At 37.3% G+C, this 17788-nt stretch overlaps 1 protein-coding gene across 2 annotated transcripts in view; it reads left to right on the top strand.

The window, feature by feature from the left end:
• NAALAD2 (N-acetylated alpha-linked acidic dipeptidase 2) overlaps positions 1-17788 on the top strand; it is a 55608-nt gene that overhangs the window by 25910 nt on the left and 11910 nt on the right. The window contains exons 12-18 of one of the 2 annotated variants that reach the window (XM_044752785.2): positions 594-657; positions 1753-1820; positions 5459-5550; positions 7341-7431; positions 9295-9559; positions 12552-12633; positions 13781-13873. In XM_044752785.2, coding sequence (XP_044608720.1) covers positions 594-657; positions 1753-1820; positions 5459-5550; positions 7341-7431; positions 9295-9559; positions 12552-12633; positions 13781-13873 — 755 coding nt within the window. The remainder of the gene's footprint in view (positions 1-593; positions 658-1752; positions 1821-5458; positions 5551-7340; positions 7432-9294; positions 9560-12551; positions 12634-13780; positions 13874-17788) is intronic. The other variant, XM_044752786.2, reaches the window with a different exon arrangement.

The following is a 17788-nucleotide window of genomic DNA, read 5'->3' as shown; positions in this document are numbered from 1 at the left end:
GCCCCCTCCTTATCTTTGTCCTAATGTCCTGCCTTCTCTCCTTCTAGTTTTTTCTCTATCCTCTTCTTTTTTTGTTCTTTTTCTTCATCAAATCTTCTCTTTAGAAGAAATATAGATAAATGGAAGTTTTCTATTTCTCACTTTTAAGATGATAAACTTATTTGGGTATCCAGTCTCAGTGGATCTCAAACTACAATGTATGTAAGGATTGCCAGGGATATCTTTGAGAAAATAAAGGTTTCCAGGCCTTACTTTCAGCAATTCTTATTCAGTAGATCTGGGTTGGGGCCCAGAATCTGGGAGCCTCACTCCTTCATATTCTGGTGCAGGAAATCGAGCAAACCACTCTTTGAATACTTTTTCTCTGGGCTTCCCAGCCATTGCCATAAACAGTAGCTCCAGCTTCACAGAATTGTTTTAATTGCATGAATGTTGTCGTCAACCAACCAGTCATAAGCATTTTCTCAAAAATAGGTGTTGGATTCATAAAGTTATTTGAAGACCCTTTTATAATAAATTAATTTGCTCATTTTGTTTACATTTCCACAATTGTAAATACTGTGAATTAAGTAACAACTTTGCTTCAACTATAGGAGAATGCGAAAACACTCCAGGAGAGAAGCATTGCTTATATCAACTCAGATTCATCTATAGAAGGTAAATTTTATTTCAGGTTGTTATTAAACACTATACCATTTTTTAAGTCTGTAAGTTCCAACTTGTAAAGTATCTAAGATTATCCTCTTCCTATGAGATACCTCAATAATACTTTCATTTTCACAGATAAAATCATTATGATTCAAGTGAATCAATGTAATTTATAACTAAGCTATTGATCTTAAATTCTTTGGTATATTTATCATTGCCTATCTTGGATTACTACTTAAAACTTCAGTATTAATCACATTCTTCCTGTGGAGATATTAAAAGAATTTGGCTAAAATATTTCAGAAGAAATATTTCACAGAATTTTTCATACAGAAGTACTTATTGTATATATTGGAACCAATTTGAAGTAAGCACAAACTACAGACTTCTTTTGAACTTGACATGTGATGTTTGTGTCTCTAAGCTTTCATTATATTATGATTATTTCTAGGTAAGTGTCAGAGCATACTTACTAATGACTGGCATGCTCTAGCCTAATGTCTTGATATATACTGTTGAATTGAGTGAATGAGAAATGAATGTTGTAGCCTTTCCACTTCCTTTGCTAAAGGCCTTCTAAGAGATAAAGTCTTAAGAATGCCCTTATGATTACTGTGGGAGCTGCTGCCTTAGCAACCAAAGTCCATGTATACCTTCTTCTGTCCGAAGTGTGTACTGTGTCCTCTCTCTTTCCTGAAGAACCATTTCCACCCTGTTTTTTTTGAGGAAGATTAGCCCAGAGCTAACATCTGCTACCAATCCTCCTCTTTTTGCTGAGGAAGACTGGCCCTGAGCTAACATCTGTGCCCATCTTCCTCTACTTTATATGTGGGACACCTACCACAGCATGGCGTGCCAAGCAGTGCAATGTCTGCACCCAGAATCCGAACCGGCAAACCGCGGGCCGCCAAAGCAGAATGTGTGCACTTAACCACTGTGCCACAGGGCCAGCCCCTCCACCCTATTTTTAATTCTCTAGGAATGATGCCTTAGATTTGAAGTCTCTTATATCTTGTTCATAATTAGAAAACAAAATTACAATTAAACATAGATTGGAATTTCATTTGGAAGTATTAAAATACTCTGTGTTTTATTTTTTTTCAGGCAATTATACTCTCAGAGTTGACTGTACACCCCTTCTTTACCAATTAGTATATCAACTGACAAAAGAGGTATGTAAGTAGATCCGTCTTAATGTTTTCTGATCAATGGATAAGTGAATAACAACACTTCTTTTCTTAATTAGTCGTACTTATTTTTAAACTAGTGACAGACATGGCTGATTTATATAAATAACAAGTCAGAACAAAATCTTTAATACACTATTTATGTGACATAACTAGGAAGATAATTTTGCTAGTTTCTCAGTTCTAATAATAGTTCTTACTGATCATTGTGTACATTCTTGTAATGTACAGGGTATATAATTTCATCTGGCAGAGGTATTTTGATATAACAGAAAGAACACTGAGCTAGAATAGAAAAGCCTTGGGTTCAAAGATTGCCTTGGCTATTCCTTCATTCATTCAGCAAATATTTACTGAGTGGTTACTATGTATCAGTACCTATAAAATGAATTCTAGCAGCAACGGTGATAAAAAGTCAAGATCACTGAATCCAAATGCCTGTAATCTAGAAAGGATACAGACCTGTAAATGAGGAATTTTAGTTCACTAGAATGTTCAATACCATATGCAATGGAGAACAATTATGGAATAGAGAACCTAAAATCCTATGGTATCTTGGGAAGTTGGGAGGCATCAAAGGATGTTTACAGTATAATTAATGCTTGGGCTGTAAAATGGAAGGATGTGAAAGTAAGGGAGAAGGCATTCTCAGCAGAGGACACAGTATCTAAAAAAGATGTGGAGGTATCAAAGAACATATTTCCTGACCTGCAGGTAGCTCAGTGTGACCTAAGTATAAGGTGTTGGTGGAAAGATGATAAGAAATGGAGCATGACAAATAGGCCAAGGAGTTCAGAAACCTGGTGATGGAGAAATTAAGTAGTCTTTAGTAAGGTTGTATATTATCATATTGCTCATTAGAAAGATCACTGTGTATCCGTGTAGTGAAGAGATGAAGCTGTAGCAAGTCTAAAAAGCAAAATGGAAATAGTTCCACATGCTTACTTATCACACAGGAATTTTATAAATATTAGTTATTGATAGAAAAAGTTCTCTGAAAACTAATGCATTCTGAATCTCTAATAATTATATAATCTGTTCATTTAATACCTGTGTACTTCATTTAAATAGTTCCCTGTTATAGAGTTTAATTTTAGAAACGTTTCTTTCAAGTAGGTGTCACTTGGATGACAATGTGAAGTAGGTATCACTTTTCTGTGGGTACTGTTTCTCACTCTCCCTTCATCTTGCCCTTTCCTTTTTACTGTTAGTGTGTTCAAAAACTATTTCTCCCAATGACAGTCCTCTCATTATTCCCATCACAACTCTCTCACCGTATTCGGTAGCTTATGTCCGTGATCCTTTCATTGGAATGTCCCATAAAAATGTCTTATCTAGAAGCAAGCTGTAAAGAAAATCCTCTTTGGAGAAGCCTTCTCAAGATATGCTTGTATGCTTTGTGCTGTCCTGCAGAGATGGCTCCTGCCTTTGATGTCAGGGCCAATAAGGGAGGGAGAAGTTTAGGTCTATGCCCCATTGTACAAAGGCAGATGCTTATCTATGGCCATACCAAAACCCAGCAGAAAAAGAAGAGTTTTTTTTCTTCTATGAACTGGTTATTACAATTTTATCAACCCCTAGTGTGTGTTGGCACAAACAGTCAAACTATGCTGGTGGCATGAGAGTATGGTGTGGGTGGCGGAGAAGGGCTGAGCTTAGAGAGAAGGGCAGCTGCCTAATAAAAACAAGAAATGGGACAAGGAGTTGATATAATGGTGGAGGGCCAGCAATTATGACAATACATATAGATGAAACAGAAAATTCTGATCTGGGGTGTACAGGCTACAGGGACACAGGTCTGATTAGCACTCGACCGAGTTGTGTGATTCCAGGAAGTGAAGATTTTCGGGGAATTCAATCTGAGCAGGAAGTAGGGATTAGAGCAGGATCTTAGATATTGCAAATTGGCAGGAGCAGAGTAGGGAGTGGAACCCAGTCAGCTGGCTGGAAACGAGCAGAACGTCCCTGCAGTTGCAACTTGGTGGCGGGGAAGAGGATGGCTCTGGAGTGCCAAGACTATTTGTACAAGCTGAAGACCTCATGTGTGATGATGAGGGAATAACCAATTCTGTACAAAAGCCAGAGCAGATGATGGGTTGAGTGGGTGCTGTTATCCCAGTTTCCACAGGTCAGGAACTAGAGTTTAAAGAGGAGAAGCAATACACCAAAGGTTATACTTTCACAGTTGCATATGTAGGGTCTGCCTTGGGTCCACTTTTGAACAAAGCAGCGCTGTAAACAAACAAATAAAATTCAACCAATATGTGTGATAGCATGGATCTAAAATAGACATGTTAGACTCCATGGCCAAAATTTTTCCACCACATGGCCCTGCTTTTCTTAGAATGGAGAAAGAAAAGGAAAGTATAAGTTTCTAAGTGTACTTTGAGGTTAATAAAAAATGTTTGTGTATACACGGAAGTTCTTAAAATTCCCACACAGAAATCTAAGGTTATATAGAGTTTTTTGGACCAATCAAATTCCAACTTTGTTTAAATATAATTAGCCTTATGAAACCAGGACTTACGTTGCCTATTTCAAGTTCGGCCTTTTAACTTCTTTCTGCTGCCCTGAGGCATCTTTATTGGTCTTGGACAAAAGCAATTTACTAAAGTAAGTATTATATCTAAAGTTTCCCCCCAATGACTTCCCACTAAAAGCCAAGCTGCCAAACATTAAAGTGACATTTGTTAAAAATCTGAAACCCTATTAAAGTTGACCAAAATAGGCAGGAAATTTTTCCTAGGTACATGGCAAAGTTACTAACATGCAGGCATATAAATGAACAAGAATTTGGTTGGGATTTTTTTCTTGCCATTTGCAAAAGCATATTTTTCTATAAAGAAGATGATATACGAATATACATACAGTAGTACCCCCTTAGCCGTGGTTTTGCTTTCTTTGGTTTTAGTCACCTGCAGTCTGAAAATATTAAATGGAAAATTCCAGAAATAAACAATTCATAAATTTTAAATTGTATGCCTTTCTGAGAAGTGTGATGAAATATGCCATCCTGCTTCATCCTTCTCGAGATGGGAATTAGCCCTTTGTCCAGCACATCCACACTACACACACTCCCTACCTGTTAGTCACTCAGTCGCTGTCTCAATTATCAGATGGACTCTCGAGGTATCGTAGTGCTTGTGTTCGAGTAACCCTTATTTTACTTAATAAAGGCCTGGGAGTGTAAGAGTAGTGATGCTGGCAATTTGCATATGCCAAAGAGAAACCATAAAGTGCTTCCTTTAAGTGAAAAGGTGAAAGTTCTCTACTTAATAAGGAAAGAAAAGAAATTGTATGCTGAGGTTGCTAAGATCTACAATAGGAACGAATCTTCTATCCACGAAATTGTGAAGATGGAAAAAGAAACTTGTGCTAGTTTTGCTGTCACACCTCAAATATGTGTATATAGGGAAAAGCATAGTCTGTAGGGTTCTGTACTATCTGAGGTTTCAGGCATCTGCTGGGGGTCTTGGAACATCTCCCTCGTGGTAAGGGGGTACTACTGTATAGGCAGATAGAAGTAGAAGTTGATGTGAACTGACATGTGGTTTTATTTTATTTATTGGCATAAACTTAGTTGCTTCTGCCTCTAATGCCCAATATTTGATTTATCTTTCCAGATCTCCAGCCCCGATGATGGTTTTGAGAATAAATCTCTTTATGAAAGCTGGTTGGAAAAGGACCCTTCGTCTGAAAATAAAAATTTTCCTAGGTAAATTACTTGTATGTATATTTTCTACCATAGGATAAATTATAAATTCTCCTTTGCCCCTTGTTTCTCCAGACATGCAATTCTTAGATGTCTTGTCAACAATTTGAGTGGAGAAAAGATAATTCCAAAGGATCCCTCTGTGCAGCCTTCAATTTTCTGATCAGCCAGGACAGCCAAGTTTTTTAACCTAGAATAGAACAGATAGATGTTTTGCAAATTTTTAGTCAAAATTATTTTGCCACTTTATTAGGCATTATTTTGCCTTCTTGCATAAAATTTCATTCAGATGTGTAATAAATGCATTAATAAGTAACTTCAAATAGTAAAGTAAAAATGGATTATTTGTGGGGCCGGCCCAGTGGGAGAGCGGTTAAATTCACACGTTCTGCTTTGGCGGCCCGTGGTTCGCCAGTTCCGATCCTGGGTGCGGACATGGCACCTTTCATCAAGCCATGCTGTGGCAGGTGCCCTACATAGAAAGCAGAGGAAGATGGGCATGGATGTTAGCTCAGGGCTAATCTTCCTCAACAAAGAAAGAAACAAACAAAAACAATGGATAAATATTTGCTTTTAAATTTATTAAAGGGCATCATCAATAACCACCAAATTGTTTCTTTACCTGTTATCAATTTAGATTTTATCTAAGTATTTATTTTTTACTTATTCATACAATAGCAGCTTTCTTGTGTTTATATTTATTTGTTTTCTACTGTGATACTATTTCTAAAACCAGCAGATGGTAGTTTATAGCTTCATTCTATATTCCAGATAAGTCTTGTGGAAGTTTAAATGTGTTTTCATTATAAAAGTTCCACATACTTGTTCAAGAAAAAAGTAGAAAAAGTATTTTAAAAACATCCAAGGCCTCAATCTCAAAAACATATCTAATAATTTGAAAGTATACAATTGTGTTCTTAATGCATATGTCATTTTATATTCTGCTTCACTGACTTACCATTATATTATGAATTTTTCCATGTCCGTTACATTATATATATGTGTGCATATGTGTGTGTATATATATGTATGTATGAGTGTACGTGTGTGTATATAGTCATGCATATATATATGTGTATATATACAGCTGCATAATGACGTTGTGGTCAGTGTTGGATCACATATATGGTGGTGGTCCCGTAAGATTTGTACCATATGGCCTAGGTGTGTGGTAGGCTATACCATCTAGGTTTGTGTGAGTACACACTACGATGTTCACACAATGACAGAATTGCCTAACGACATGTTTCTCACAGTGTATCCCCGTCGTTAAGTGATGCATGACTGTACATGTAGCTATATATATATATATAGTGGTTTCTTAATTAGATGCAAAGAAATATATTGCAATTAAATGAGTTTCTGAAATAAAATAAGGCACGTTATGATTCTCCATGATCTTAAATATGGAGTTTCTCATGGCAATTTTCTTACTAGACTGTAGTTCCCTGAGGGCAGGGACCACATCTTATTTGTGGTTTTCCCCTCTAAACAAATACTATTAATGCTGAACATACGGAAGAGAGCATAGTCACTGGGCTACCGTCTTTGGTGGCACTGCCCAACTCTAGTTGTAGTCAATACAGGTTTATAGGTCTATCACACAACTTCCAGCAGATGATAGGAAAGTGTCTTAGGGATGATATAATGTTTCCTAATTCTTACAAATGTGCCATGCAGTTCCTTGCTATTTTTGGGCCAGAGTTCATCGTCCCATCTATGTAACTTCATATTATTGATTTACTTATGCATTTATTTCTCCTCGTGTGTATTTATTTATATTCTATATCTAGAATCAATAAGCTGGGATCTGGAAGTGATTTTGAAGCTTATTTTCAGAGACTTGGAATTGCTTCGGGCAGAGCCCGTTACACTAAGAATAGGGTAAGTCATTTTATTTTTTTGGATACTTAGCACTTAATCCACATTCTTTTTGTTAGGAATTCTGTCATTTAGTTGTTTGGCAGCAGGCATCAGGTGGACATGTGGCCTGGGAAGAATTCCAGGCATAGAGACAGACTACATGTCCCTTTGTAGATGGACTAGGATGTAATTTGGGTTATTTTGTGAATTTTCACTGCCAGGGTTATTCAGTGAAGTGGTAGTGGACAGAGTAATGCCAGCTCCTTGACTGGTTATCAGTACCAAGTTGTTCATATCCTTTTCCTGATGCAGGCTTTGTCGGAAAATCTCATTCTTTTAGTCTTGTAGGCTCTGATGTACTTTTCCTAAGGAAAATGTGCACTTGGAGAACACATTTGATTACAGGGAAGGCTAAACTAAGATTCTTTTTTTTTTAAAGATTGGCACCTGAGATAACATCTGTTGCCAATCTTGCTTTTTTTCCTTCGTCTTCTTCTCCCCAAAGTCCCCCAGTACATAGTTGTATATTCTAGTTGTAGGGCCCCTGCTGTGTGGGACATCACCTCAGCACGGCTTGATGATGAGTGGTGCTAGGTCTGTGCTCAGGGTCCAAAGCAGCGAAACCCCAGGCTGCTGAAGTGGAGCATGCGAACTTAACTACTCGGCCACGGGGCTGGCCCCTAGACTAAGATTCTTTGTTAGCAGCCCCTCTTCACATTCCCACTCCTGCCTGTCATCTGAGTCCAGGGCTCTTGGGAGGGGAATAAAACAAGTTTCTCTTAATTTTTAACTTGATCCTCTTTGTTGTTCTGCGCTGACTGGTTTGCAACTTGCCACACAAACACATTGATGATATGCAAGTACTTGGATGTGCTGAAATATACCATGTTTGCTTGTTTATGTTATAAATTATGTCGTAAGCCAAATTGAAGATTACATCAGTAAACTCAGATTTGTCAGATTTTTAATAATTTTCAAATCATAATTTCAATATACCAACATCTTGCTTGTCGGCTATCCATATCCCTTGCAAATTTGACTCTCCAGAATACAACTAAGTAATAATTAAAAACAGCTCCAAAATAACCCAAAATAAATGCATGAATCTGTTTACTAATACTCATTAAACTTAATACAGAAAAGATGTGCTTTACCTCTTTCAAGGCCTGTTCACTTTTATGCTCTATCAACAATCTGACGTTATCTAGTTTCTAAGATAATGCAGATTAAAAGCAGAATATTAGATAGAAGGAGACTGATACAAGGATTCCTTTAAATGATACTGAAAGCAATAAAAATGATAGCCTTCTAGCAAAGTAGCAGATAGGTAAAAGCTAAAGTGAGGAAGTGCAGACCTAAGAAGTCAAAAAATATTTATACAGAATAGCACCATGTAATTGTGTTTATAATGGTGGCCCTTGATTATGTGATAGAGGTTAAATGGCATTTGGTTATACACTGTTTGGGAAGGCAAGGAAGGTGCTTAAATACATAATCCTTTAGCTATATGGATACCTAGCTGCCCAGAACCTTTCATTCTCAATCAATTGATAATTTTAAACTGTGCTGATACGCCATTTAAGTATGTACTCCTTAATTTTAGTTATCAGAAATACAGTAAGGAAAATTCTCGGGAAGCAGTATTTTGAATGAAGATTTCATGAATTATAAAACGAATAATGGTAAAATTTTAAATAGTGTACATTTGGGGGTGGTGTTTTAGTTAATTAGATTTTACTATTTTTTGCTTTATGGTGATAAAACTCAGGGTGCCATATGATTGTATTTTTTTCCTGCAGTCATTTTTATGATTACATAAAATCTTGTCATTTGAATATTTAATGTTTGTACTCGGTCCTCCCCCAACCCTTTTTTTTTTTCCAGAAAACAGATAAGTACAGCAGCTACCCAGTATACCATACAATTTATGAGACATTTGAATTGGTAGAGAATTTCTATGACCCAACATTTAAAAAACAGCTTTCTGTGGCTCAGTTACGAGGAGCCCTGGTTTATGAGCTTGCAGACTCTAAAATCATTCCTTTCAATATTCAAGACTATGCAAAAGCTTTAAAAAACTATGCAACAAGTATCTACAATTTATCCAAGAAGCATGACCAACAGCTGAGAGACCATGGAGTATCATTTGGTAAGAAATGGGCGGGTGGGCAGATTTTTATAATCTTTAAGTTAGAGCTTTAGATATCATCTTCTGTCATCATCGATACACACTATTTCATCCTAGAATTTATCCCTGCCTCACTTAATTAATTCTGACTTCTAGAAAAAAACTTTAAACACACTTATTACAGAATGTGATTTAATCTGATATTTGCAGGATGGATCCATTTTGCTGTTAGTGCTGCAAAAATTGAGTTGGTAAATATTTTCCCCATATTGCTGCCTTTAAAAATATTTTTACTGTTATAAGAACAATAGTATAAAAATGTAATAATATTACACAAAGATTGGAAGGTAGGGAATACTACCAATTCTACTACATGCATGTATTATAGTCATTATTTTCTTTTATTTATTTATTTTTTTTGGAGGAAGATTAGCCCTGAGCTAACTACTGCCAATCCTCCTCTTTTTTTGCTGAGGAAGCCTGGCCCTGAGCTAACATCTGTGCCCATCTTCCTCTACTTTATACATGGGATGCCTACCACAGCATGGCCTGTGCCGACTGGTGCCATATCCACACCCGGGATTTGAACCAGCAAACCCCAGGCCTCCGGGAAGCGGAACGTGCGAGCTTAACCACTGCGCCACCGGGCCGGCCCCTATAGTCATTTTTATTAATACTGCATACATCTTTTAGTGTTTGTCTACATGGAGGATTTTTTACATAGTTTTGAGTATTCTTTCCTTTGATATCCAGCTGTTTCATGTTTGCTGCCCTACGTCATGTATCTCCTGCAAGGCAGGGATGAAATAAGTATAGTGTAGTAGCGTTGAGCATTGGGTCTGGAAGCAGTTTCCTGGTTCAAATCCTGGCTCTAATATTTAGTCACTGTGTATCCTTGGGAAAGCTACTTATCTCCTCTACGTGTCAGTTTTCTTATGAGTGAAATGGCAAAAAAGAATATAACATGTTTTCAAGATTGCTGTGGAGATTCAGTTGGTTGATTTATAGAAACACTAGTGACTGTGACTGACACTTAGTGCTCATAAAAGTTACCTATTACTACTGCTCTATTGTAACCATTTTCTTTTATTATTCTGGGAGTACACATTCTTAGTATATACCAAAATTATCAAATATGTACTGAGTGTCTACTAGGTACCAAGTAGTATGTTAGTTCCTGGGAGTTGTAAGGATGTCTAAGACATAGTCATTGTCCTCAAAGAGCTTAAAATCTCATGTGAGGAAGGAGAAGACGCAATGCAAGGGACATGCTATCGTAGGGGTACAGAGAAGAGTACTGGAAGTGCACAGAGAATGAAGTGGGCAGTACTGGCTTTTGAATATTATGACATAAGAATTAGTAATCTTTAGAAAGTTATGATGAGCAGCAGATCTTTATTTCTAAGATCTAGAAATAAAATGAAGCAAAGAAAATTTAGGAAATTGTATTTACTTAGACATGATTGGAGAATCTCTGTAATGGTGGGAACAATGGAGAGATGAAATTGGAGAAATAAGTAGAGCCTAGAACAAGTTGGATATTCATAGTTCTGTGGCTGTCCAGCACTCAGTTCTCTTCCTAAATACCCTGACTGCCTTTGTTGAATTACCTTTTATCAACTTGTAGAAGTCAGGGTCCAGTTGAGAGACAGAAACCACACCGTTACAGTGGGAGGACTCTTTATATATACAAGGTTAATTGATCCACCGGTTACCTTCCTAGGGACCTAGTCTGATCTATTAATGCCTGTCTCCCCCATATTTTCAAACTCTCCATCTCTACTGGTGACTCTCCATCAGTGTTAAACATTCTCATATCTTTTCTAGCTTGAAAACGTTTATTCTACCTGATGTGCCCTACTTCCTTCACAATCAAAATTCTTCACGTAGCGCCAGGCAAAAAGTCCCTCAGAAAATGTTTTAATGAAGGAAGGAATGATGGATGGATAGACGCATATATAATCTACAGTCCCTGTCTTGTTCTTTACCTCCCACTAACCAATCCACTGCACTGTCTTAGGTTCCTACTCTACTGAAATTGCTCTTGCCCAAGTTATCACTCACTTGTGTCACTAAATCCCGGGGACACGTTTCAGTTCTTATCTATCTTCACTTCTGTGCTTCAGTGGAAATTTAAAATTCCTTCTTCAACACTCTTTTCTCACAGCTTCCATAATATCTATTCTTTATTTGATTGTACATGATTAAAAAAACAGCAACAATAATTAAAGCTTAAAGAATATCTAGGACTAAAAAGACCTTTTTTCTTATACTGAATGTACTACTTACTAGCTGTGTGACCTAATAGAAATCCCATGTCTGGAGCTGTAGGGGTTTATCTGTAAAATGAGTATGTATTCCATGCCTCATAGGATTAATGCAAGAAGCAGATTGATATTGTATATTAATGTCTGGGTTAGAACAAATGGAAAAATGATAAATAGTTTGTAATAAAAAATATACTAAGAACCTAATCCCTTTTTCTCCAGAAACCTTGTGAACTAAAGAAGAGTTTGATCAGACTAAACCTGATCCTATTTCTTAGTCTAGATATATCAGCTTGTCACAAGTTGCCTTTAAACAAGATCTTAAATCACTACTTAAAAACAACGATTAGCATTGTTTTATTCTGTAATAATTACAGGAACATCGCTCATTTATAGCTGTATCCAGTATCTAGCATATGGTAGTTTTCCCAATAAATATGCATTGAATGAATAACTAAATGAATGCTGGGTTTCGGGTAAATTATGAGTTAAAAGAATTATTTACATCTTAGACTCTTGAAAGTTATTTCCTTAAGAATCAATTTAGCCATTTTCTATCTTATACATTATTTTGTTACAATATTTTCTAATAATTCCCATGGATCTGCAAGAAGGCTCAGTAGAAAAATGGTTTCAGTATCTATTCTGTCATATCAGCCTGGAAGGGGAGGGCAGGAAGGTGAACCTCTGAAATATGAAGCACTTGTATTTATGAATTTCATTCTACTTTTCTTTTTTTAAAAAAGATTCCCTGTTTTCTGCTGTGAAAAACTTCTCAGAGGCTGCTTCAGATTTTCACAGAAGACTTACCCAAGTTGATCTTAATGAGTAAGTTTCAAATGTAAAGCTCCCTACTGTTTTGAAAAGCAATCTGCTTACTCGACTGAACTGTGTACACTCATGTAAGCATTCAGCTCTAAATCACTGCTACTCAGATCATGGTCTGCAAACCAGCAGCATCAGCGTCACCGGGAAGCTTGTCAGAAAGGCAGAATATCAGACCCCACCCAAGACCGACTCAATTAGAGTGCTGCACTTTAACAAGCTCTCCAGGTGGATTGTATTCACATGAAAGTTTGAGGAGCATTGCTCTAAATCGTAGACTAAAACTTCATCCCAACACAAGGGCCAAAGAGACATGCTTTAGGAGTTTACATGATAAGAATTCTGACTATAGCTGGAAATTCATAGTTCTGCAGCTTTAAGTGCCTTTGTAGTATATTTCACTACAGGCCTAATACTCCTATGACCAGTGTAGAAATTCTTTTTTTATTGATATTTTTCTGCATTTCATTTAACCTGTTGCTACTTTTAGGTTGAAAAATAAAAGTTGCACTCAAAGCATTATTTAATAAGCATAAATTTTTCCACAGTACAGTCCATGTCATATTTCTTTATTTTTCCAGAGTCACTCAGAATAAGCTTTCCCACCTCCCATATTGCCAGAAAGCTTTCCAGTCATTTTGAGGGGCTCACACAGTACCCCAAAAAGAGAGTTGGCAGATTCTGAGTGGGAGTCTACCATTCTGTAGGCAGCTGTCTGCCAACTTCTTGCAGGCTCCTGCAACTTTCCTTTGTTCTTCACTGTTCAGCCTTTATTCTGCTTCTTTCCTCCACAGTAAAAGTGAATGGCTTATCAAGAACAACTGGATAGTACGCCTTGTCTACCTTTGCAAGAGGCCTGGATATCCTCCTAGAAAGAATTAAAAATGTCTTTCACTTCTTTCTGATCAATCTGTGGTCTTGAAAAACAAAACAAACCATTTTGCAATAGGTCTCTCTGCTTATTATAAATATTAGAAAGATGTCCCTGCTAGTATATGTAGCCTATCATGTAAAGCAATACTCTGTTAATATGCATTTTCTTAACTTCTAAAATCAATAGATTTTTATGTTCCCATTCCTTATCCTTATTTAATATTATTTTAAAATATGGTTCCGTGGTAAGAGTTATAATTATTCTCTCTCCTCAAAGTCCCATTGCAGTGAGAATCATGAATGACCAGTTGATGCTCCTGGAAAGAGCATTCATCGACCCCCTTGGTTTGCCAGGGAGGCAGTTCTATAGGTAAGGAAGCAACAGGTGTCCCACTAAAGGACACCAAATACCTCACTGACCCAAACCAGCCTCCCTAAGGTCAGCTTTAAACTACTGCCATCAGGTGAATGGAAGGTGAATATGTATACTGAGAGGAACGTGGGTAAGATTATACATAACAGTATAAGTTGTAATATTAGAAAAATTAATTTCATATTGTTTATTGCTTTGCTATAGATGTAAATGGTAAATGATAGTTGACAAAGAACTCTTTATAAGAAAATCTAAAAGCCCTAGGATCTCAAAGGGCGTCTTAGAGCTCATGTCGTTCAAATTTCTACATGAATCTGTTCTATGAGATCTCAGCTAAGTAGTTATCCAGCCTCTGTTTGAATCTTCCATTGATGAGAAGCTTACTATCTCATGCGGAAGTCCATTCCATTTTAGGAAAGGTATACTTCATGGAAAGTTTTCTTTATAAAGATCTATTTCCCTGTAATTTTCTCCCTCTGATCCGTTCTGCTCTCCAGAGTCATACAGAGTAAGTCTAGATCTATTTCCATACATTTTAGGTTTTTGAAGCTGGCCACTAGGTTTCCCCTAAAGAAGTATCCTCTTTTGTGTCTATATCTCTATGTTTTCTTTCAGTGTCTTAGCTGCATGCTTTTGGATAGCCTCGTTTTTCAAGGTACTTCTTAAACTACGGTTCCTTGGTAGAAAATCATAAAAGTCATACCATTTAGAATCAGAAAATCTGTGGTCTAGTTTACTTACACGTGTGATTTAGAGCAAGTCACTACTAGTTTTCTCATCTGAATTAAGATGGTGATAACTGCTACTTTACAAGGCTGTTTATCAGCAAATAACATATGCGAAAGACAGTTCTATATATTACCTTTCTTAGAAATATTAGTGATTAGTATTAACACTTAACTAACTATAAACACAGGCTTTTACAGCCCAGCTCTGTCACATGCTAAGAGTGACCTGGGCAATTACTTCTCCCAGCTTCAGGTTCCTCAGCTATCAATGGAGATTATAACTGCTTTCACCTCGTAAGTTTGTAGATTTAAGGAATGCAAAAGACTTAGCTCAAGAATCGATACACTCAGCAAATGGTTGCTATTTTTATAAAGTCATAAGTAATATGAACATAAATGTTTTATTGATACAAATGAAATAGCATCCATCAATTATTTACATAAATCAAAGAAATTAAAAGCAATGTATATGTTAATCCTCTCTTGCCTAGTCTTAGTCTATCTTTATATATTTATTTATATTATAAGCAAAACATCTCTATTTTGTCAAAATAAATTCAAACTCTGTAGAAGCCTATAGAATGAAAAGGGACAGTACACCTTCAGCATTCCCTCCTATAACCTGCACCCAGACACTTGTTATCCTTTCAGAGAAAATCACTGCTAAGAGTTTGGTGTGAATTTTTTAGTGCATTTATGTACAAATGTACATATATATCTATTCATCTCTTTTTACATAAATGGGACCATACATTATTTTGCAACTTGCTTTTTTTCTTAATACTTTATCTTAGAGATCTTTCCATGTCAGTGTATATAGTTTTAGCTCTTTCTCCTATCTGCTACATAGTGTTGCATTGTATGGTTTACATGTATAATTTTTTTAGTCCTGAATTTTCAATTAGATTTGTTTTTTCCCCAATTATTTACTATTATAAAAAGTACCACCACAGATGTCCTTGTGTCCTACTGGAACATTTTTTTAATATCTCTATAATCAACATCTGGGATTTCAGGCTTAAAGGGTAAACATATTTGAAATTTGATTAAGTAAATGCCAAACTGTTCTCTAAAAAGACTGTACTATATTTTAAAAATTTATTTGGAACTATTAACTGAATATTAAGACTCTATTCTAAAGCCAAGGGGAGAGGTGGTTTAAGATGGCGATGTAGGAAGATCCTGAATTCACCTCCTCCTATGAATACACTGAATCTATAGCTACATATGGAACAATTTTCTCTGTAAAGGCCTGAAAACTAACTGAGCAACTCCTTCACATCGGGCAAATGAGAAAAAGGTTACGTTGCAGCAGGAAGGAGAAGCTGAGACCCAGTCTCACCATAAACCCCACCACTGGCGTGGTAACCCACAATCAGAAGGGAACGCACAAACCTGGCGCTTCCTCGTGAAGAGCAAAGGGTTCGTACCCCAATTTGGGCGCCCAACTTTTAAGACTTGCACCTGAGAGGAGTTCTCAAAACATCTGGCCTTGAAAACCAATGGGGCTCATGTCTGTGACACCAAAAGGGCTGTAGCAAACTGAGAAACATCTCCTAAAGGGCTTGTGTGGACTCAGTCACTATAGGAAACCACCCTTTGAAAAGCACCCAGATTTTATGTGAAAGAGATTCATTTGCTAATCTTAAAGCATCAGCGAGAAGGGCAGAGGCCTGCAGGGATGCTCTCTGGATTAAGGCTGGTGGGCACCATCTTCACGCTCTCCTTCTGCCAAGCTCCAAAGTGTCAGTATCTCCCAGAGGGGAGCTTTTACCTGAATCTGGACCCCAGTTTTTACAGCTACCACCCAGGGGATGCCACTTGAGTGCCTGGTTCTAGTGGCCAGAGGGGCTTGTGCTCCTAGGTCCCTCAGAACTGTTAACAATTGGAGAAATGGTGCTTGGCAGGCTACCATCCCCAGGGTATCGCACAGGCAGCAGACTGAAACACACCACCAGTCTTTCTGAAAGAGGCCTATTTGCTTGTCCTAGAGCTTCAGCCTGAGGAGCAGGCTTGAGGTTTGGCACAAATCTAGAGGCCACAGAGATGCTCTCAGAGAATGTAGGCTGGGGAAATGCCATCTTTGTGCTCTCCCTCTGCCTTACTACAACTCTCTGGTATATCCCAGAAAGGAGCTCATACAGTTTTACAACTGTTGACACCTCCATATCACCTGGCTCTGGTGGCCACCAGGGCTTACACTTGTAGTCCCACAGGGTGGTATATATTTGCTTACTTTAAAAGCTGCTGCCTGAGGGGCTGGCTTCCAGTCAACCTGAAACTGAGGGCTGACTGAGATACTCCCCTTTGGTACACTGACCAGTCTTGGCACAGTCTAAACTACTGGGAGCTATTAAAAATAAAATAGGCTGTTGGGCAATCACAAAGGTATGAGAGACAGCCAAGAGCTAGGGCAAGTTTGAATGGTAGGTTCATCTTCTACATGAAGACACTCCTTCAAGAGCAGGAGAGGTGGCTTTTCATCTAACGCATAGAGACCAACATAAAGAGTAAAAAGCAAAATGAGGAAACAGAGAAATATGTTCCAAACAAATGAACAAGATAAAACCTTAGGAAAAAACCTTAATGAAATGGACATAAGTAATCTACCTGATAAAGAGTTCAAAGTAATGGCCATAAAGATGCTCACTGAACTTGGGAGAAGCAAATGAACTGAACACACTGAAAATTTCAATAAAGAGATAGAAATTTAAAAAAGTACAAAATAGAAGTCACAGAGTTGAAGAATACAATAATTGAACTGAAAAATACAGTAGAAGGGTTCAACAGCAGACTAGATGAAGCAGAAGAAAGGATCAGTGAATTCAAATAGAGAGCAGTGGAACTCACCGAATCAGAGCAGTAAAAAGAAAAGATAATGAAAAAAAGTGACGTTATCTTAAGGGGCTCATGGGAAAACTTCAAACATAGTAACATTCACATCACAGGGGTCCCAGAAGAAGAGCAAGAGAAAGGGGCTTAAAACTTCCCTAACCTTGGGAAGGAAACAGACATCCAGGAAGCCCATAGTTCTAAATAAGATAAACCCAAAGAGACCCACATCAAGACACATTATAATTAAAATGTCGAAAGTTAAAGACAAGGAGAGAATCTTAAAAGCAGCAAGAGAAAATAACTTGTTATGCACAAAGGAACCCCCATAAGAATATGAGAAGATTTTTCA

This window comes from Equus asinus, chromosome 20 (assembly GCF_041296235.1).
Source record: "Equus asinus isolate D_3611 breed Donkey chromosome 20, EquAss-T2T_v2, whole genome shotgun sequence".
Lineage (NCBI taxonomy): Eukaryota > Metazoa > Chordata > Mammalia > Perissodactyla > Equidae > Equus > Equus asinus.
The sequence above is the reverse complement of the archived record's forward strand: the minus strand, read 5'-3'. Positions and strand labels throughout refer to the sequence as shown.